This window comes from Alosa sapidissima, chromosome 15 (genome assembly GCF_018492685.1).
Source record: "Alosa sapidissima isolate fAloSap1 chromosome 15, fAloSap1.pri, whole genome shotgun sequence".
NCBI lineage: Eukaryota > Metazoa > Chordata > Actinopteri > Clupeiformes > Clupeidae > Alosa > Alosa sapidissima.
The window spans coordinates 15,692,041-15,713,195 of NC_055971.1; the positions used below are offsets into that span (position 1 = coordinate 15,692,041).

Here is a 21,155-nt window from a genome sequence, read left to right on the forward strand (position 1 = left end):
GAGCACTAATCATTAATCAGTAGGCTATGTTTAAAATAGGCCTTGAAATTAGTCACTCTGAAGTCTCAAAACAATATCAGTTTTGTACGTCTTTTTCAAGCATTGAATCTCTTCAGTTCATTATTACTTATTTCAATTCATCACAGTTTGTAGAAACATTGTCCAATTCCACACAAGCCACTGTGCATCGCATGCAATTTGACTTGTCTGTAGCCTACGTTTTTTTCCTGGCGTAGCGTAGCCTACCCTACGCAACATACGTTGTGTCCACGGTAACCACGTAAGCTTCGCCAATGTTTTTTTCAATCTCAGAGCAAACACTGCAGCCTGTAGAGAAGCGAGCTCATCCCTCCATTAACTTTATTCTGTCGATATAACCCCTCTTCGTAAAATGTGTTTTCCGTACCATCATTGTACCTCACACTAGAGTGTTGATGCCCTGAGTTTTGCTAGATCTCCGATTAACGTTATATGGTGAGTAACGTTGGAGACAACTTGCAAGCTAACTTAGCAAGTTAGCTAAAGGGATAATTCACGTTTAGCTTGCTAGTAGCCATAGTCGGATACTTATTAGGATGATATACTGTGAAACAATATAATGTAGTCAAACCATTTAGTTGCTTCTGTTTATCTGAAAGGTACAAAACATGTTCCAGTACACTCACATCGCAGACAAGCTTAGCTAAAATGTAGTGAACGAACTAACATTAGCTTAGCCAGCTAGCTAATGTCACCCTACAAGTTTATCATATGATAAGTTGTGTGTTTGCTGAGAAGCCTCGTTCACATTTATTAAACGCCTGTTAGCTATGGCATTGTCATATTAACGACTATTTATGTATAAGCAAATTATTTGTTAATTCTAGCTGTACCCAATGTGACGTTATTCAAATAACGGTACTTCATAACAGCTGCCTTTTGGTTATGGCTTATACTGTAGATAACCTCAGAGAAATGTTGAAGTATGGTGCTAACGTTACAACCTAACTTCAGTCAGTAGTCATATTTTTTGCAGTGAAAGGATAACGTTTTTGTTATTGGTTTATTGTGTTGTTATTAGGTGTGAAAGATGCCTCACGACTCAGAGGACATTCGCAAAAGATTCATCCTCACTACAACTGCGAACTACTTTGGATTGAAACCCTCATCCGCTCTGTCAGGCGGTCGGGAGCTCGACAATTTCTTAGATGATGGCAATGAGTTTGTTTTAGCAATAATCAAAAATGGAAAAGACTTGCAACTGTCAAATAGGGTAAGTACGTGAACACAAAATCCTCTCTGGAGGCCTTGCATAATATGAATGTGGCTGATGTTGTGTGTGTGTCATATGTGCTGATGTTTATTTGATTTATTGTAGATTGAATCCGGTGACAGCAATGAGAAAGTTCTGGTATTCTTCAAGCTACGTCCTTCTGTGATCACAGAGGAAAACCTGCACCAAAATGTGCTTGTGTCCTCCATGCTAGAATCCCCCATCAGCACACTGTACCAAGCAGTGCGACAGGTGTTTGCGCCAGTACTTCTCAAGGTATGTGCGGCACAGGGTAAAATGTGATTCACCACATAATGATAAATTAACATCAGCAAGTGACAAAATTCATTCTGAGCTCTGACTATGAGGGAGGCTTTGAGAGATTTTAAGATCTTGTTCTCCATTGAACTCTCTTTCACTCTCTCTTTGAAGGATGAGAAGTGGAGCAAATCATTTGATCCCAAACTTCAGAGTCTCCTGAGTGACCTTGAGTCAGGCTTGGGCTCTGTGGTCAGGCAGTCGAACCCATCGAACTCTGGGAAACAGAGTGCAAAAGAGGAAGATGTTCTGGGTAGGTGTTGGAAAATTCCTGACACTTCCAGTTTGTTGTTGGGTTGCTTGGTTGCTGGGTTGGCTGGGTGTCTGTTTATGGGTTGGCTAGGTTCAAATATTGTCATTATGCTTTTCACCACAGGTATCCTGACCCCTGGAGATGAATTTCAATACTGGGCTGACGTCGGTCAGTCAGCAGAGAGGGCAAGCGCCCGTGATCGAGCAGCTAATTTCGTAGAGCTCTTCAAACCCATTGAAAAGGTATATAAACCTACAGTATAAGCATTTCTGGTCCATCACCATGCAGTACATTTTTGCATATTCACCTGTAATATTATAATGGCTTCAGCTGTATTACTGGCAAACCACATACTTCCTTGTTCTGTGCAATGTTTTTGTTTTGTTGTGGTGACAGGACTACAATAACCTTGACAGCGTGGCTCTACCAGATGCAATGGAGCTGGTGGACTTGACCCGAGACACAGTGGATGACGTTTGGAAACAGGGCGATCATGCGCCTTACCCTGAGACACGCATGCAGAGGCTCATGGATGTCATAGGTGCAGTTTAGTTTCATTCTGACCTGTGATATCACTGGCCTTGTGACTGCCATTAGCATGTGCTACATTACTGTTGCACTATGTGGAAATCATTCTGTTAATGATGCCATGGTTATTTGAAATTGTTAGACTTGCTCAGAGGTTTTGAAGAATAACCAGGACCTTAGATAAGTGTGTAGTATCCCAATTCACTCACAGTAGCAGTTGCATACCCCTAAACATTTAGTTGTGCCTAACCCAAGTTGTCATTGTTGGTTGAGCTACGTTCATCTAAGGCAGGGGTGGACAAACTGCGGCCCGCGGGCTGAGTCCGGCCCGCCAAAGCACTTTAATCCGGCCCTCCAAGCATTTCATTTGGCTATCAGGCTGCTCGCTATTTTTTTTCCTGCGATAGAGACGACGTTGGTTAGCTTTACTACAAACTGCTTTTCACTCTTCTTAGAGAACATTTACAGTGGCAATCTCAAAACATCATGTTACATAGATGCTAGGCCTACTCTTTGTTATCTCCTTTGCAGCAGATCTAACTTGAACGTTATGCTACTCCATTTAATTGGGAACGTGTGAGCGCTCACGAGAGGGAGAGAGGGCGGCAGGTTCCAGCTGGCTTGTCATTGTTGAGTATTGATATCTCCTTCTGATAAGAAACTTTTAAAAGGAAATCATGAACGCAACAGTAGTCCCCACTACTGACCATTTATAAACTGTGAGAGGGCACAGCCATAGGTAGGCCTACAGCACTAGCCATAGGGAGCGGAGCTGGCAGAAGATCATTGAGAACTAAACGTGAACAGTTCTTAAAGGGACAGTGCACAATTTATACAGCACCAAAGTAGCAGTATTATGTTTTTTAAGCAATTCATATTTTAAAACAAAATTACTTTTGGATCATATGCACCGGACCTGTAGCGTGGTGTGTAGATGTCTCTATGTGTTCTCGTAGGTGGCGCTCTGGGCAGGTACGTCCAGAGGAAGCTGAGCTCTCTGAAGCTGTGGGAGGACCCCTTCCTGTCCGTGAGGGAGAGTGTGAGAGCAGGCATGGCTGTGTGTGAGCAGTGGGCCAGCACCTGTGAGCACCTGACTGGACATGTGTGGAAGCGCTACTCCCCCCACCCCTGGAAGGGGGACAAACACCGGCCCCAGAGCCTCAGCTGTCTCGCTCATCGGCTCGAGGAAGTGAGTGGCACCTGTCAATCACTGTGTAATTATCGTGTTTGGTGTGTAATTAGATATATTAGAAATATGTCCAGTAGAGCAAAGAGACAGCAGTGTTTGTTAGATACTCCTTTTATATGAGAGAGCTACGTGTTCATATTATTTGTTTATTTATTAGGCTTAGTGAATTGTCATTCAGGGGCTATAAAAGCCACTTAGTCACATACCCATGATCTGATATAAACATACCCATGATCTGATATAAACCCTGTAGGTGGTGATGATCCGAACAGTTCACGAGAAGCTTCTGCGCCTCTTGCCAGCGGGGAATCAGCAGGCTGTATCTGCCTCCCGAGTGTTTGAACCCTTCTCTGGTCTCAACCCACTGCACTACAACCCTTACACAGAGGTTTGTCACCTTGTGTGCCTGTTTAACCTGTGTGAAAACGAGAACACATTTAGTATGCAATGCAGTGATGAAGAAGTGTGAAACGTGACTTGTTTCCTGTGCTGCAGCCCCTGTGGACAGCAGCTGTTGCCCAGTTTGAGAGGGCCATCGCCCCTGCTGAACACGAGATCGCCAGCAAACTGAAGGCCTGCCTCGGCGATGTGCAAGACAGTCCCCAACAGGTGCAACACTCTCTCATAGCACAGGCAGTGTATCCTCAGGCTTTCAGCGTCCTCCTCGCACTGAAGTACACACAAATAAATGTATACAGAATAAATGCAAAGCCAAGGTAAAGCACTATTTGCATTCTGTAACAGATGCAGGTGAGAGTTCATAGATCAGATGCGTTGAACACAAAGAGATGCCTTGTCAGATGACTGGCTTGTGAATTGTGCTGAGTTAAATGAGACTTTAATGAGGACATTTTGTTACACTGTGTATTAATGACTTGTTTTGTGGGTGTTTCAGCTGCTTCAGGCCTTCCAGAAACACAAAGAGCTCATCAAGAGGCCTGCCATCAGTAAAGAGCTGCAGTCCGAGAGAGAGACCCTCCTGGCTAAACTTCTGGACTATGTCAAAGGTGGGGATTCTTTTTTTTTTGGTGATTATACTCTCCTAATGAGTATTTTATCAATGACTGGTATTTATTAACTGCATGCAGTAATATGGGCATTGCAACAAGAAAACACTACTGAGAAAATACAATACCCACAGTACTGTGGTAAAAGACTACAATACAATTCTGTGGTAAAAGACTACATTCAAATAAATATCATACATGAATCAATGCATTACAATGCCACACTGGCCTTCTGAGTACCAGGCACAGTGATAATCTGGTACAGTGGTTCTATACAAAATAATGCTCTACTAGGCGAGAGCCTTTCGGGATATGAGTAGTGAACTGCTGTGGCTTCCCTCAGGCTTGCGCACTGACTTTGAGAGCCGTTGTCATGGTGCCCCAGGGGAGAAGTCAGGCCCTCTGGCAGGAAGGAACCTTCCGGAAGTCGTGAACAACATAGTGTGGGTCCGGCAGCTTGTGCTCAAGGTGCGTTCACTCAGTGATGGTGATACTTCCACAAATGCTTTTGAAATGGTCAAAATGCATAGAAATGGCCACTACTGCTGCCTAGGTAGTTGTGGGGAGGTCAGATAAAAGTGGATATAACTGAAATAAAAGTGGACGTCAGATAAATGGCAAATGATCATCAGTCACTCTCAACTGGCCCCTCATGCTACACTAAGCTGCTGTAAGAATCTATCAGTGATGGAGGTACTACATGGAACAGTTTACAACAGCAGCATGATTTGATCTGATGTGAAAAATGTAATGATCATTTCAGTGATGGGTGTTCTTCACAAATTATGTGAATCTTTAAACATGCATGTATGGCTGAGGGCAATGCTTGTAGTGATGGCTGACTTTCTGGCTGTGGTTCTGGTTCAGGTGGAGGACTGCATTAAGATCTCAGAGGCCCTTCTCTCGGACCTGTCAGGGTACCGCTCCTTCGTCCGCTTCTCCGATGACCTGCAGGAGCAGCTGCGGACTTATGAGCAGGACCAGTTTGAGGACTGGTCCAGAGACATCCTGTCCAGTCTCTCTGACCCAAAGTCTGGAATTAGGTAATCAAATGAGTAAATATAGGCCTAATTGCTTTTGTCTTGCATTGTCTTTTAAAGATATGATCCAGTTATTTTGTTTGTGTTAACATGTTTATATGTTGATTTGGTTAGGTTCTAGGTAATCAAAAAATAATCTATTTAGATTTTTTTCTGAATGTTCAGAAATGTTCAGAAACGTTTGTTTTATTATTTATGAATATGCTATCCATTTTCCACAAGCCAGTAGCAAACACTGAATAAGCACAAATGACCTGATTCTTCTGGCAGGCAACTAACCTGTTGACTGTTGCTCTGGGATACAGTCTGAGCCTCATCAGTTGATGCTAATCTGAGCTGAATTTGACATCCCTGGGCGGGTGACCAACCTTGCCACATACAATTTGTCAACTGTGTGACAAATGGTGACGGATTGTGCCCCAACAACTGACAACAACAAAAAGATTGCAAGTGATATTTTGCCTGTATTATTCCCACGAGTTACTTATTAATTAGTGTGTGTGTGTGCAGCCTGCAGGCCAGTAACCGTGTGATGGAGCTGGACCACCTAGATGGGAAGCTGAAGATCCAGTACTCGGACCGGCTGGTTACGCTGCTGCGAGAGGTCCGGCAGCTGTCCGCTCTGGGCTTCCCAATCCCAGCCAAGATCCTGCAGGCCGCCAACACCGCAGACAAGTTCTACAGACAGGCCATCATTCTCAAACAGGCAAGTCATACAGAGTTTTTTCTCCCCTTGAAGGCAGAGAAACACATAAACACTAACATCCTGTAGAATAAGCTTATTGTTTTTATCGCTTCTGAAAAAATAGACTCAAGTGCTATTTTTTAAAGAATATATCTTGTAATTATGTAACCAATCACATGCATTTATTTCTGGATGTTCAAATGTCCATTGAAGTGACACCAAAAAGGTCCATTCTCAGAAAGACATTTTTATTTTATTTATTATTTTATAATTTTCATACAAATACATGCTTATTTCATCCACTCAGTGTCTGTCTGGGCAAAACACATTTTTTCATTGGAGTAATGAACTTGTAGATTTTTATAGTATGCTTTCCATTTCATTTCATTTCATTTCATTCATTCACATCTACTTTCTGCTCTGGGCTGAATGGCATTACCACACATGCTTAAAAGAGTTGTAGTGTAATGTTCAAACCTAGAGACCAGGTGCACCTTGACATAAACAGAGACAGAAACGAGGAACTAGGAAATGTCAAAATAGCAGCAAGCCTCAAATATTATGCCACAAGTCACACATACAAAGGCATGTATCTTTACCTGTGAATGAAAGTGAAATGCTGAAATTACTATGTTACGAATCATTCATTAAAAAGTGTTCTTGACTGTACCTTTTACTTGCTAGTCAAACCATATGTATGATGAGTCATTCATGGAAGTTTCTTGTCAGTGTTACTAGACGTCAGTGTTACTATACATTGTCAATGACAACCCAGTGTTTGGATTGTATACTACCTCAGTGGCTGATTTCTTTTAGGCAAAGATGCCTGCAGACATGATGTGATTTGATGGTTGAAACGTAATGTTGATGGTCTAATAGTCTGCATGTGTGTCCAGGTGGCTCATTTCTATAACACCATTGACCAGCAGATGATCCCCTCCCAGAAGCCCATGATGCTCAGCTACGCCCTTGCCTTTGAGCAAGTCATCAAAGTGAGGCCCACCACGTTTGGGTGACATGCAAAACAATGTCACAACATTTCAGTTGTTAATTTGATGAAGATGGAAGAAGATTTGATACAGTAGTATTAGTTGTTTTTTTTGTGCAGAGGTTCTTGTGTTTAGTTCTAGTGCATGTTCACACTTGTGAGGCCTTTTGTTCCTCCTCCTTTTTTTTTAACCACAATAGCAAAATCCGAGATCCAATTCACGGGAATCTGCAGGGAAGCTTCAGATCACCTGGGACAATCCCAAGGAGCTGGAAGTGTATATTGGGAAGCTGCAGTCGGCAGCCGAACGGCTCTCTACGGAAAACCGCAGGCTCAGGAAGTGGCACACCGATTTCACAGAGAAGGTTCTTGCTTACTTACTTAATCATTTACCTGACACTAATATCCAAAGCAACTACTTACGTCAATTATTACTAGGATCAGTCTCCCCAGAGCAACTTACAGTAAGGTTGAGTGCCTTTCTAAAGGTCACAATGGGGGCTGGCAGCCAGGAATTGAACCTACAACTCCCAAGGGGCCCAAACTAACATTTGCTACCGTAATTCTTTATCACCACTTTCAGTTGGAAATGTTGTTCTATTTTTAGTAGAGAACATGAAATTGCTCTATTTTGTTGAGATATACATGAAACTCACATTACTAAATCAACTAAAAAGATTTCCATCCTACAATACTTAGCTACATGTTTTGATAGCGTTTTGACAAACATTTTGAAAAAATAGCGTTTTGACAGTCTCTAAATTAATCATGTGGTGACTTTTCTCTTCTCTGTTAGGTGGTGACCCTGATGAATGTGGACCTGCTGAGGCTTCAGCAGCGCTGGAAGGACGGACTACAGGAGCTGAGGACTGGATTTGCCACTCTGGAGTCACAGGTCTGGCTGGAGCAGGGGCAGAGAAGCTGTTTTGAGTTTCTCCATAGGGATGATTTAGTCATTCACTAGTCCCTGCACATGACTTCTTACCAAGGCTTTGAACCAGCTTATGGAACGAAAACGAAAACCAGAAACTTTTGCCACTTTGCTAGGAACAAAAACGAAACTAGAAACTTTACGATTTTATGTTCCGGAACAGAAACGATTTTTAAAAATAGTGGTATAGTGGTAACTTTAATACCGGTTCTTTTTTTGTTCCTGGCAAGGTTTGTGTCTTCAATGAAATGGTGAGGGTCACCTCCTGTCATTCAATGAATGCATGGAGAGTGCAGACAGACAGAGCTTGCCACTAGCAGGCTATTAAGTCTCCAAATCTCAATCTCAATCTTAATTTCACCTGTTTTCTCTTTAGACTAGGCCGTGACGAACATTGTTGGAAAAAAACTAGCATTAACGTTAAGGCTACAGCTTTAATTTATTTGGAAAAACATAATAGTCCTCATTTTGGCATTTAGACAATGGGAAGGCATCCAAAAATCCAATAGTACAGTACCCACTAAAAATATACTGTATATGACAGCATTTTTGGTTTGACCAGGAAATTATTCAGGCTAAAGGATATAGGAAGACACTGGTGCAGCTTTTATAAAGCAGGCCTAGTGTTTTATTATGTTTGCTGTAGGATAGAGTCTAAAAGACAATATTGTGACTATTAATAGCCAGTTTGAAAGCATACAAATATTTTTGTCCGACAGCTGACAACGTTATTAACCGGTTCAGGAAACAATATTTTTTTCGGGAACGTCAATTTTAGGGTGAGAACCAAAACCGCAAATGTTAAAATACTGTTTCTGTTCAGAACAAACCAATTGGCAAATCATTCTGGTTCAAAGCCTTTGCTTTTCACAAAAGCCTGCTGGATAGTTATGGCCTTAACCAAACCCATGTTGCTCAGAGGAATAGAGTATAGAACACATGACAGAGACCAAACCTCTGGTCAGGCTGCTGCACATCTTGCTCCCATGTCTGGCTCCAGTTGCTTATGTTCAGGCTCTCAAGTCCAAAGTGGGATAAAGTGCCCATGTTCAGTTGATGCTGAGGGTCGGTGGTTCCTCCTGTGTCTCCCTCAGGGCTTCAGGTCAGGTGATATGAAGGCCTGGCGTCAGCACTGGAATCACCAGCTCTACAAGGCCTTGGAACACCAGTACCAGGTGGGCCTGGAGGCCCTCAACAAGAACCTGCCCGAGATCTGCATTGACCTCACCTTCAAGTGAGAACTATTATGTAATTTCTTACAGTGTACGACAGTGTGATATATCTCCATATATTTTAATTCCATGGTTGTGCACAGCAAGATAAGAGATACATACAACCTTCTTCAATAGATTTCTTCAGTGTTTCATTTCTATAGTTCATATATGGAGATATTTCTTAGTTCATTCTTAGCAAAAATTGTGTTTGACAATGCAAGTGGCATAGCACACGTCACAACACATTAGTGGGGTGTTGTAGCTATCTGGCCTAAGACGTTTTAGCACTCATTGTCCAGTCCTAACCTAACTGGCGTCCCCTTGTGCCTGTGTGTGGGTCAGACAGGGCCGGCTTCAGTTCAGACCCCCGTTTGAGGAGGTGCGGGCGAAGTACTTCCGTGAGATGAAGCGCTTCATCTCCATCCCCAACCAGTTCAAGGGTGTGAGTGAGGTTGGCGAGGAGCCCATCTTCGGCGTCATGATCGACCGCAACGCCAGCGGCTTCCTCACCATCTTCGGCAAGGCCGAGGACCTCTTCAGCCGCCTGCTCCAAGTGCAGGACAAGTTCAGGGTCAGTCTCCTTATCTCATGCAGCACACTCACCCCTGCAGAAAATGTATACAGTCTGAATTCTTGTAAATGTTATTATATGTGCTAAGGCTAACTAGCATTAAGTAGTATTAACCGGTTTCCCGTCTGACAATGTATACTCAGTTTGTGTTGTATCCCCTTTTTACCAATTTGTTTTGTAGTATTGCCAATAGTTAGCAGTGGTCCATAATCTTTGGTATCATTGCCAATAATGGAAACTGAGTAAATTACAGTTATTATGGTATCAGTTCTGCAGCCAGCTGTGATGCAGAGGATGTGATGATGTGTCTGATCCCTTACTATTGCCTACACTCTGCTGGAAATTGGGCAGCACTGCATCCACTTGGGACAAAAAACACGGCCAATGGCAAAGTTATGGTTTCAGTGACCTGACCTATGTGTTGTTAGTCAGCGACTGATGAGTGTGCCTGAAACTCCCTCAAGCAGAGTTCCCTCTTTGGCTGCAGGCAGTCAGCGAGCTGATTGTGTGACGCATGGGTGTCACTTTCTTTTCGTCAGGGGGAGGCCCCCGCTCGTGCCCCCGCGCATATAACACTTCTGCTTTCTGTCTCCCACGCAGTATCAGGGTCCGCTTGACCACAGCTTCTGCTTCTGGGCAGAATCATAAGGTACCGACTGATGAATAAAGTGTCAACTCCATGTGTTAACTCCATGGTCTGCTCAGGAGCAGAAACAGGAAACAGTGTGGTTCAACGAAACAAAACCCAATGGCTCTACCTTCTCTAAGGGGGAGGAACTGGCAGCCTGATGCCCAGCTGGGAGCTCCCTCAGTGCTATATGTTAACATATATGTGTGTGTGTGTGTGTGTGTGTGTGTGTGTGTGTGTGTTTTGTCTGCAGGACTGGGTGGTGTTGGGTCAGGTAGATATGGAAGCCCTGGTGGTAAAGCACCTCCAAAATGTCCAGGACTGGGAGAGGAACTTCAAAGCCCTCAAGGCCAAAGGCAAAGAGTCAGAGCGCTTGCCAAGGTAGTCGCGCAACCGTGTTCATGTGTGGAATACACTTCCATAATGATCTCAGTGTGTATAGCGAGGCTAATAGTCCATTTCACACACAGTAATATAATACATGCAATGCTTCACATTGTGATGAAATACTCATCTGAGTGAATTGTTATACCTGATTTGTAAAGCCAAAATATATCTAAATAAACATAGTACATGCAATGGTACATTGTATTGTAGTTATCTGCTCATTCAGGGTTTCTCAATCTGGCTCTAGTGGACCCCAAAGTTTTGAGTTGTCCATATGGCACCTAAGTCACCTAAAGCATGCAATGTTGTTTTGCCCAGATTGTATACATTTACACTTCCGCTAGACCTAACTTAACTTTCTGGACCTACTGTAAGTTATAGTGGCAGCCTTGCCTGTTCCTGAGTCATCCTCCTCCCCAGTAGTGGCCCATTGATGCAGCAGCTGTAGTGTAATGGTCTGACAGCTGTCTTGTTAGCCGCTGGAATCACACCCCTCCACCTCACACTGTGGGTCAGGGCTCCGTGGGCGTGGGGGAGGAGGAGCGGCCCGTCTCCTTAGTGCTTCTCCCTCGGCTTCTCTCTCTCTCTCTCTCTCTCTCTAACTCTCTCTCTCTGTCTCACAGACACCATCTGTCACAGTGGCCCGCCCGTCAAGAGCTCAATAACCCTTAAATCAAACACAGGCACATCGGCTTCCGCGCACCTGATGGCAAACACACACACACACACACACACACACACACACACACACACACACACATACATTCACACACTTATCTGCCGTAAACCTGTCAGCCTCTGTTTGTATTGATTTTGGGGATTTCTCTGGAAGGTTCTCTAATGAGGTGTCCAGGCATGCTCTCTGTGCTGTACCATGTTGACCCCTTGTCTAATGACTTTGCATTGCTCTCCTGTCGTGACTGCGCAGCATGGAGAAGGTGGACTGCGTCACCGTCAACTGTGAACCAGTCAAGGCAGCCATCGATGACCTGATCCAGAGGCTGTTTGACGCCCTCTTGGCGTCTCTGAGGAAGTCCATACAAGGTGACCCAGAAAGGCTGTTATCATGGCTCAGTCATGCCTCTATGACCACTAGACTAAACGACTTGCCCAGTCCACACTGAGTGCGGTTACATGCAAACAAACAATTAGATTTCACTCCGATTAAATTCTTTACTCCTATTAAAAATGTCACTAATCAAATGCCATTTGATTTCAATCTAAATACTGTGATTACAGATGGAGTTTGTAATTTTCCTTACATTGTTGTGGAAAAGAGCTTTTCATTGTAGCAGAACAGAATCTTTTGTTAGAATGATCAAAACTCCTCTGCTGAAGAGTTCTGAGAATCAGATTTTTACTTGTTCACTTAGCATGTAAACTGGAGTATTCCAAATTCTGATAATAGCCCCGTATACTAGGGGCCAAACCTGGTGCTTGAACTCAGTTCCTGGACCAAGAGGGGTTTATACCGTCCTGGGTTATGCTTAAAGAGTGTATCAGCGATTGCAGGCCCAAAAAAGGCCCAAACATAAATGATCGCATTCATCTAATCTTTCCAAATGATCCGCTAGGTGCCTGCTCCATAAGCAGGCCGTCAAAAAAACGCCTCTCTGTAGGCAGCCTAGGCTCTGAGATCTGCACACAAAAACAATTGCTAACAACAAGTGTTGTGTTCCAACCAATAACCGACGAGATGCGCGTTTAGGAGAGTTTCGATTGCACGGGAGGGAGAAGCGAGCTAGCTCCCTGTTTTGTTTGAACGTCAACAGAAGTGACGTTACCCCACCTTCGCAGATACAACCTTTAAACAGGGCCAAACCTGAAACTAATGCCATAGTAACAAGCCCTGCTCAACTGCCAGGGCCACAGATCAAACACCATGTTGCTACGGTTATGTGGTTACTGCGAAATGTTGCGCAGTGTCTTGTCTTGATTAATTTATGTATGAATTTTGACAGTTGGTAAAATGGCCCATGATAAGTGTAAACCCAGCAGGAACTTCAGCCCTGGTGCTTGTAGCCTAGGCCAAAGTTCCTGGGCTTAAGTTCCTCGGCAGATGACCCACAGTGTAATCGGGGCTAATACTCCGATTGGTGCTTTTAATCAGATAGTTCTGCACATGTAACTGCACTGAGTCAGTGATGTGGATATTATGCAATACAGGACGCGCAGGCCATGTTGAGATATATGAATGTGAAGGACCCAGTGGATATGCTGGTGCAGAACCACACCCAAAGGCTCTATCTCATATGCAGTATCATAATAATGATAATAAGCTTTATTTGTGTAGCACCTTTCATACACAGAATGCAGCTCAACCTGCTTTACATTTGGAGCACTTAACACAATAATAAAATGATAAAAAATAATAATAATAATGCAAACAAACAAACAAAACAATAAATAAAACATCAGAGATTTAGAATTAAGTAAAAATGATGGTAAAGAGATAGATACAACAACACATAGAATACAACTAGTGCAGTGAAAATAGGAATACCCTGTAAATAGCAGCAGTAGAATGTAAAACAATGTGGAGAAACAGGCTACAAGATAAAGGAAAGGCTAAGGTCATAGGAAAACTTCCAGTGCACACCTGTCTTCTCTGTTAGTGCTCTCTCTGATCTGCTGGTTCATTCCTGCAGGTCACACTCAGAACATTGAGATGTTTGTGGCCCAGGCCATGGAGACCCTGTCCGTGCGTCCAGAGAACATCGAGGAGATCGGAGAGGCCAACGTCAAACACGGCGAGTTGCAGGCCAAGAAACCAGAGGTGTGGATTATTGTGCAATTCCTACACATAGCCTGTGTCAGTGTTGGAGCATCAGTGTTGGAGCATGGAGCATAGTATCTGTCTTTGGGCTAAAGAACAATAACATTAGTTTTGTTGAGTTTTCTGAATTGCACTTATACCTTCACAGTGTTATTATTTCTACATGTTGAATTGAAAGATTGAGATCAATGCTGTAGTGTGGGTGTGTGTGTGTGGGTGGGTGGGTGTGTGTGTGTGTGTGCGCGTGTGTGCAGATCCTGCCCCAGTTCCAAGAGGCGGAAGAGAAGAACCGTCTGCTGCGTGCTGTGGCCGGGGGAGGTCTGGACTCCATCAGCTCCCTCAGGGCCAAGTGGGACAAGTTTGAGCTTATGATGGAGAGCCACCAGCTCATGATCAAAGAGCAGGTACTACACACACACACACACACACACACACACACACACACACACACGCACACATGCATACATGCACACATGCAGTGCTGTTGTCATGTGACATGCATGAGGCACTACAACCACACACGCACCACCAATCGTGAAATAACAGCAACACCAAAGAATGAGTGTATCACACAACACACTCACACAAACACACACGCACGCACACACACACACACACACACACACACACACACACACACACACACACACACACACACCTTCCCCATTCTCTCTCTTCCACCCCCATGAACTCGGCACACTCATGCAGACTCCCAGTCAGAGTTTCGCTCTGTGAACAAGTGGGGAGTTCACCTGTCATGCCGGAGTGAACGGGGGATCTCAGAGTGCGTGGGTGGAGGTGAAGTCACGGCAGTGCTTAGAAGGACAAATAAAATACAAGTTGCTTTGTTTTGAGGAACCCAGTGGGCTTTGTCAGTTCCACTTTTAATGCCCACAATGACCCCAACAAGTACAGTAAATACTAAAGGTCAAAGAATATGTCAGACATTGCTCATATCTGAAGTTAAAATGCAAACACCCAGCATTATTTTAGGGAGAGAGACAGAGATATTGAAAGCAGATATACAAAAATAAAATGATATACATCTATGGACAACCATTTTGAGTTGAATATTTTTTTTACAATTGTACAGCAATACAATGCAGTGTTAAACCCCAAGAAGATAATGTGTCTTTCAAGGGGACTTTTGCTCATTGAAATGAGATGATGCTATTCTAAACCACAGGACTTTTTATATGCTGTGATGGAGCTTTTCATGGAAATGTTATCTGAAATGTCAGTTTGCCAGTGGGATATTCCCTATGTTGATTACACCGGAAAATGGAATTTTAACTGAAGACCACTCTTCCCCAGTCTTCTGAAGATGAATCTTCCCCTAAAATGCCCTTAACAGCAGAAAAATGAAAACACACACACACACACACGCACACATGCACACACACACGCACACACGCACAAACACATACACACACACATGCACACACTTACACACACACACACACACACACTTATGCACATACTCAAGCTCACATGCTCATGTGCAAACACATGCACAAATATGTCTCTATAAGATACTGTAATTATTGCTTTGCAGTAATATTTGGCACATCCATTTCTATGTGTTTGTGTTTGTGTGTGTGTGTGTGTGTGTGTGTGTGTGTGTGTGTGTGTGTGTGTGTGTGTGTGTGTGTGTGTGTGTGTGTGTGCGCGCGCGCACGTGCAGGTGGAGGTGATGCGCTCTAACGCCGAGAGTCGTGTCCAGACGTACCTGCAGGAGCTGCAGAAGTTCCGCATGCGCTGGGACCAGCTGAAGCCTGGCCATGACGTCATCGAGTCCGGCAACCCCGAGGCGCTGCAGAAGTGTGTGCAGACCATCAAGGACAAGAAGGCCGAGTTCCAGGAGCTGGAGCTCACACGCAAGAAGCTCATGTAGGTCACTCTGTGTGTGCGTGTTCAAAATGTCCACTCGTTCACTATATAGTGAGTGAGTGAACGAGTGAACAATTCGAACACAGCTTGTGTGTGTGTACAGTATAGTCATTTTTCAACTGAATGGTACCTGCTCAACTCTACTCTATTCGGTTTAGGTAGCAGATGTTCCTTTTCCACCACAATAAAAGTGCCCCCTTTAATGTAGCTGAGTGCCATAGCGACACAGAAGGAAACATTCATGGCGTCATTAATGCGGGACTCATAGTAATAACATTATCAGCAATGGAGGAAATTCAAGGGGATTTTGTTTCTTATTCCCAGTATGTGGCTGTTTGCGTTAATCCATGAAAAAAACATTTGTTATGATACAAAAAATAGCACCAGGTACCAGTTTTTGCTAATGGAAAACCAAAAAAAGTGAGCAGAGTCGTGGCAACCATGGAAAACTGACTTATGCCTCTCTGTGTATGTCTGTGTTAACAACATATGCGTGTGTTGTGGAAAAAAATATTCTACACTATCTTGAGATATACATGTGAGTATGTCAATTATATGCAAATGTTTGTACTTCAATCAAGGTGAAATGTACAGGTAGGTGGAACACCTGCTAGGCATTGCTGCGGGTCGCACCTCCTCCGGTGCCTGCGGGTCAGCTGCAGGGTCATCAGCCAGGAACCACCGTTCACCAACGTTTCGCTCCTTTAATCCTGGAACATCTCCTGGTGGCAGAGCAGTGACAGGGACGTTTCCCTGTCACCCCCTGCAGCTGATAGGTGTTACCCTCTGAGGCTGATAGGTGTTACCCTCTGCGGCTGTTGTTGGGGTTAGTTGTTCTTTCCCCAACTCTTGTCTTTCCTCCTCAGCCAGAGCCAAAAGCTCCCCTTCTCAGCCTCCTCCGCTAGCTCTTAGGTCGCTAGTTCTTTGGTTTCTCTTGGCCTGATGTTTCTTCTCCCTCCATCTTCCGTGACAAAGTTGATGTGATTGTGGTTCTCTGCTGGCGGTACCCCTTTGCTGCCCTGTCGACGCCCCTCTAGCACCTCGGCTTTCTTTCAGGACCTGGTCGTGGTGCCATCTGTAACGTCCCTGGGAGAGAGTGATCTTACAGTCTGACAAGATGTGCTGGAGGCTTGCGTTAGGGGTATTGCAGAGTATGCAGCATTCCTTGTGACTGTTCCGAGGACATGGATGCGTGGCGTAGGTTGAGCGGATGAGGAAGCTGAGCCTTGCCTGCGGGATCTTCCACAGGTCTGACCAGGTGATGTTTCAGTTCAGGTTGTCCAGCTTCCCTGTCGGCCCTGTGACACGGCCTTGATCTTGTAGCGCTCAACCTCCATTCTTGTCACCTCCACCATCACCGTGTCCTTCCTCTCTTTGTGGTTGGCCTTGGACCAGAACCGTGGCACTTCTCCCCACCCTAGCCCCAGGTAGCACCAGACCTTGTACTTCCCTGGGAGTTGGCTTTGATCTTTGATCTTTGCCAGGCCTTCGGAGAGCTGTTTCATCACAGTTCTCCTCGATTGTCCGTAAGCTCTGCTGTGTACTGCCTCTCCAGGCTTTTAATGGGTTGCTCAGAGGCTCTGTGGTTTTCAACCTGGCTTTCGGTCCCTCTGGTCTCACCTGCTAAGGCAGTGCAAGGTGGCTGTTGGCCCTTCTGCCCACACTTTCGCTTCCGCTGGTGGCTTCCCAACCCACGGAACGTGGTAGCTTTTTCCCATCCGCATCCTCCATTTCCCGGAGTTCTGGTGTTCATCTCATTGTCCGGAAGGTTTTTATACATTCTGTGCAAAAAGCCATGCCTTTCATGTTCATCAGTTATGCTTTCCCTATTCAAAAATCAGAATTTCATAGTGAGAAACACACTTACACGTATGTGTGTGTTAAAACTTAACGTGTGTGTGTGTGTGTGTGTGTGTGTGAGTGTTTGTGTGATTTTGGCACCCTCACTCTCTAAAAGCTGTGAGAATTCACCTTTGTAATAGTGATAGTAATATTGTAAGTGTTCTGCCTTGATCCCCATGTGTGTGTTTCCTCATGCTGGTGGCTGGCAGTGAGGACTGTCGGCACTTTGAGCTGGACGCTCCAGACTTCTCGGAAGCCGAGGAGATCGTCAGGGACATGGAGGAGTTCTCCCAGATGTGGTGCCTCTACGAGGAGTTCCAAGAAGGCTTTCAGGCCTCCGCCAAAGAGGATTGGATCACTTTCAGGTGGGCACGAGAGCACATTCTGTTTCCTCTTTTGTGTGTGAGAGAGAGAGAGAGAAAGAGAGAGAGAGAGAGAGAATTGGTATGTGTGATTGTTTATTTATCACCACATGATAATATAACATCGTCATTCCAATGCCCACACTAGGTGACACATTTATGGTGTGTGTCTATTCTTGTTTGTGTGTGTTGTGCTGCCTACAGGAGTAAGACATATGTTTTTGAGGAGTTCCTCTTTGCCTGGCATGACCGACTGAGGAAGTTGGAGGAGCACACCACCATGTCAGTCAAACTGCAGAAGGAGGTGGACAAGTACAAGGTAGCTCTGTTACAGGGAAATTCTAAATGCAGTCCTATGAAATAAAAACATGTGACAAAATGACAAAATCCAGACAGATGAGTATGTGTGCGTGTGTGGTGGAGCAATGAGAACGTCACCGCCTAAAAGTTACCCGACTCGGTTTTGATTCCCAAACCTACTGTGTCAAGTCTGTGTCATACAGTAGGTGCCTGTTGCAGTATACTTGATCAATATCTTATGATCTGCTGTGTGTGTGTGTGTGTGTGTGTGTGTGTGTGTGTGTGTGTGTGTGTGTGTGTACATGTGTGTGTTTATGTGTGTGTGTGTGTCTGTGCCTGTGTGTGTATATATAGAGCTTGGTGCCTGTGCTGAAGTACGTGCGCGGGGAGCACCTGTCCCAGGACCACTGGCTGGACCTGTTCCGGCTCCTGGGGCTGCCTAGAGGCACTACGCTGGAGAGGCTGCTGTTCGGGGACCTGCTGCGCGTGTCCGACACCATCGTGGAAAAGGCCCTGGAGCTGAAGGTGATGCACATGATGGCTCAGCACAGGGAACTTTTAAACACATTACTCATGCGCAGTCATGATCCACTAATGGCCTTTCTGAATATTGCAACATTACCTCATTACCTCATTAGAGAGAGGCGCTACTATCAGTTATTTGCTACCGATTTCTATACTATCTTTGGTACTATTGCTGCTATTTATACTAATGCTTTGATATTGCTCTACTACACATCAACTAAATGTTCTTTCACTAAACCTATGCTACTCAGAACCTGAATAATCAAGTTGTCAAGCCCACTACCACAAACACCACTAGTACTGCTACTACTAGTAGTGTTACCATCACTAGTGCCAGTTGATACCTCAACGTGCTCTTGTATATCTTTCCTCTGGCCTTCTCAGGACCTGAACAGCAGGGCTCAGGCTGAGGTGACTATCCGGGAGGCACTGCGGGAGCTTGACCTGTGGGGGGCAGGCGCGAGCTTCACCCTGATCGACTATGTGGACAGCGGCGGCGCCACCATCAAGCTCATCAAGGACTGGAAGGACATGGTCAACCAGGTGGGCACTGCAGAGAGTACATCTGCACGGCTGTTTCTGCCTAACTGTTTGTGCGGAGAGTCTTGGTGTGGTCGCAAAATCGGATTTATTTTCCCAACTCACACATGCCAAAAAAAAAAGAACAGGATTAGTGTTGTGTTTCTTTTCAAAGTTTGTCATTGTTGTAAGGTTTTAACACATAGTATAACTCTTTTTTTGGCTACAGACCTCTACACGGAAGGTTTATCACTTTCATCTCAAGTCTCCTGTTTAATGGCTTGGCCAGATTACACGATTTCAACCCAATTGTGCCACAATTTTGTCGATTTTGACAATTTTCCAGTGTTGTGCCCGAATATGAAAGGTCGGGAATGACGCCGAAGGAAGAACGTGTCTTGTAATGTGACATATTCAATGACCAGCGATTAATTGTCTGCGATGTTCCACAATTCCACGACAAAAAGTCAAGCATGTCAGAATTTTTGGTGGATCTCCTATGACTACCGTGTTGACACTGACACTATGACGACACGCAACGTGAACGATAGACTTCATGATCTTGTAATGTGGTCAGTCTCCCGACCAAGAGGCAGCAATGATTTATGGTTCTATGCATAGTCTGACATGGTCAATCCTAAAAGACCATCGTGGAAGATAAAAAAGTTGTGACTGACCAAGCCATTAGAAGGACAATTTTTATTGACACCATGGGCTCGCTCTCAATATACTGTGTATTCTTAAAAGCATTGTGTTAAAAAAGAGTTGACCTCTGACCTCTTTGACCCAGGTGGGGGACAACCGCTGCCTGCTCCAGTCCCTGAAGGACTCGCCATACTACCGCGGCTTCCAGGACAAGGTGTCGCTGTGGGAGACGCGGCTAGCCGACCTGGACGAGTACCTGCACAACCTCAACTCTATCCAGAGGAAGTGGGTCTACCTGGAGCCCATCTTCGGCCGCGGGGCCTTGCCCCGGGAGCAGGCGCGCTTCAAGAGGGTGGACGAGGACTTCAGGTGAGCGCAGTGGAGGAAGATGCAACCTTAAGGGGGGGTCCCAGTTTCACCTCCAGGCGCTCAAATTCAGTTGTTTCCCTATGGAACAGTGTGACTGACTGTTGCAGCGCGCCTCACGTTTATAAGAGCGGGGCAAAAGTACACAAAATAGTGAGGCTTCTAAAAACGCGCGGCACGGAAAGTTAAAATTAGTCTTTAGGTTTTAGGCTGTGTTTTTTCAACAATGGGTTGTTGCTTAGCTGCCTGCCTTAGCTTAGTCAGGGAGATAGCGATTTAGCTACATATAACGTTTCATAGCAACAACATGTACACTATCAATTTCTACCTCGCATGTTTTCAACACTCTCTATGTTGGAATAATCAGGGTGAACACCACCTAAGTGAAATTTGACACAAAGCATTTGTGTATGTGTGCATGTGTGGTGAGATTTATTCAACTCTGTACTGTGTTAGTTGCTCACACACATCGATTGCACATTCTCCTTCTTTGCACGGGCTGAGTGTTTGCACTAGGGCCTAAATGGGATGTAAGAAGCGTGCCGGTTTATGTCTTTACGACAGCAATTTATTTATTTACTGTGTTTACCTGCTGGCAGCCTCATCATAATTAAGTTTGCTAGCAGCCAGACCAACGGATACCCTGTCTTTGGTGAATTACTGAAGCTAAGCAGGTGTGGGTTTGGTTAGTACTTGGATGGGAAGTGGTGTTGGTGAGTGGCCAGCAGGTGGTGCTCTTCCCTCTGGATAAAAATATCGATCCCAATGCCCCAGTGCAGTGACGGGGACACTGTACTGCAGGAGATGCCATCCTCCGGATGAGATGTTAAACCGAGGTCCTGACTCACTGTGGTCACTAAAGATCCCATGGCACTTATTTTAAAGAGTAGGGGGTTCCCCGGTGTCCTGGCTAAATTCCCAACCTGGCTCATTCAATCT

At 44.8% G+C, this 21,155-nt stretch overlaps 1 protein-coding gene across 1 annotated transcript in view; it reads left to right on the forward strand.

Annotated features, from left to right (window-relative positions):
• The first annotated feature begins 291 nt into the window (after window positions 1-291).
• LOC121684578 (cytoplasmic dynein 2 heavy chain 1) overlaps window positions 292-21,155 on the forward strand; it is a 170,373-nt gene continuing 149,509 nt past the window's right edge. Inside the window, exons 1-28 of the mRNA XM_042064637.1 lie at window positions 292-474; window positions 1,061-1,252; window positions 1,358-1,528; window positions 1,685-1,823; window positions 1,947-2,065; window positions 2,220-2,364; window positions 3,308-3,540; window positions 3,794-3,928; window positions 4,036-4,149; window positions 4,436-4,547; window positions 4,891-5,015; window positions 5,415-5,590; window positions 6,098-6,293; window positions 7,169-7,264; window positions 7,461-7,625; window positions 8,057-8,155; window positions 9,286-9,425; window positions 9,748-9,976; window positions 10,858-10,985; window positions 11,920-12,035; window positions 13,640-13,767; window positions 14,022-14,171; window positions 15,452-15,657; window positions 17,709-17,864; window positions 18,066-18,180; window positions 18,516-18,686; window positions 19,071-19,229; window positions 19,996-20,219. Coding sequence (XP_041920571.1) covers window positions 1,070-1,252; window positions 1,358-1,528; window positions 1,685-1,823; window positions 1,947-2,065; window positions 2,220-2,364; window positions 3,308-3,540; window positions 3,794-3,928; window positions 4,036-4,149; window positions 4,436-4,547; window positions 4,891-5,015; window positions 5,415-5,590; window positions 6,098-6,293; window positions 7,169-7,264; window positions 7,461-7,625; window positions 8,057-8,155; window positions 9,286-9,425; window positions 9,748-9,976; window positions 10,858-10,985; window positions 11,920-12,035; window positions 13,640-13,767; window positions 14,022-14,171; window positions 15,452-15,657; window positions 17,709-17,864; window positions 18,066-18,180; window positions 18,516-18,686; window positions 19,071-19,229; window positions 19,996-20,219 — 4,130 coding nt within the window. The 5' untranslated portion in view covers window positions 292-474; window positions 1,061-1,069. The remainder of the gene's footprint in view (window positions 475-1,060; window positions 1,253-1,357; window positions 1,529-1,684; window positions 1,824-1,946; window positions 2,066-2,219; window positions 2,365-3,307; window positions 3,541-3,793; window positions 3,929-4,035; window positions 4,150-4,435; window positions 4,548-4,890; window positions 5,016-5,414; window positions 5,591-6,097; window positions 6,294-7,168; window positions 7,265-7,460; window positions 7,626-8,056; window positions 8,156-9,285; window positions 9,426-9,747; window positions 9,977-10,857; window positions 10,986-11,919; window positions 12,036-13,639; window positions 13,768-14,021; window positions 14,172-15,451; window positions 15,658-17,708; window positions 17,865-18,065; window positions 18,181-18,515; window positions 18,687-19,070; window positions 19,230-19,995; window positions 20,220-21,155) is intronic.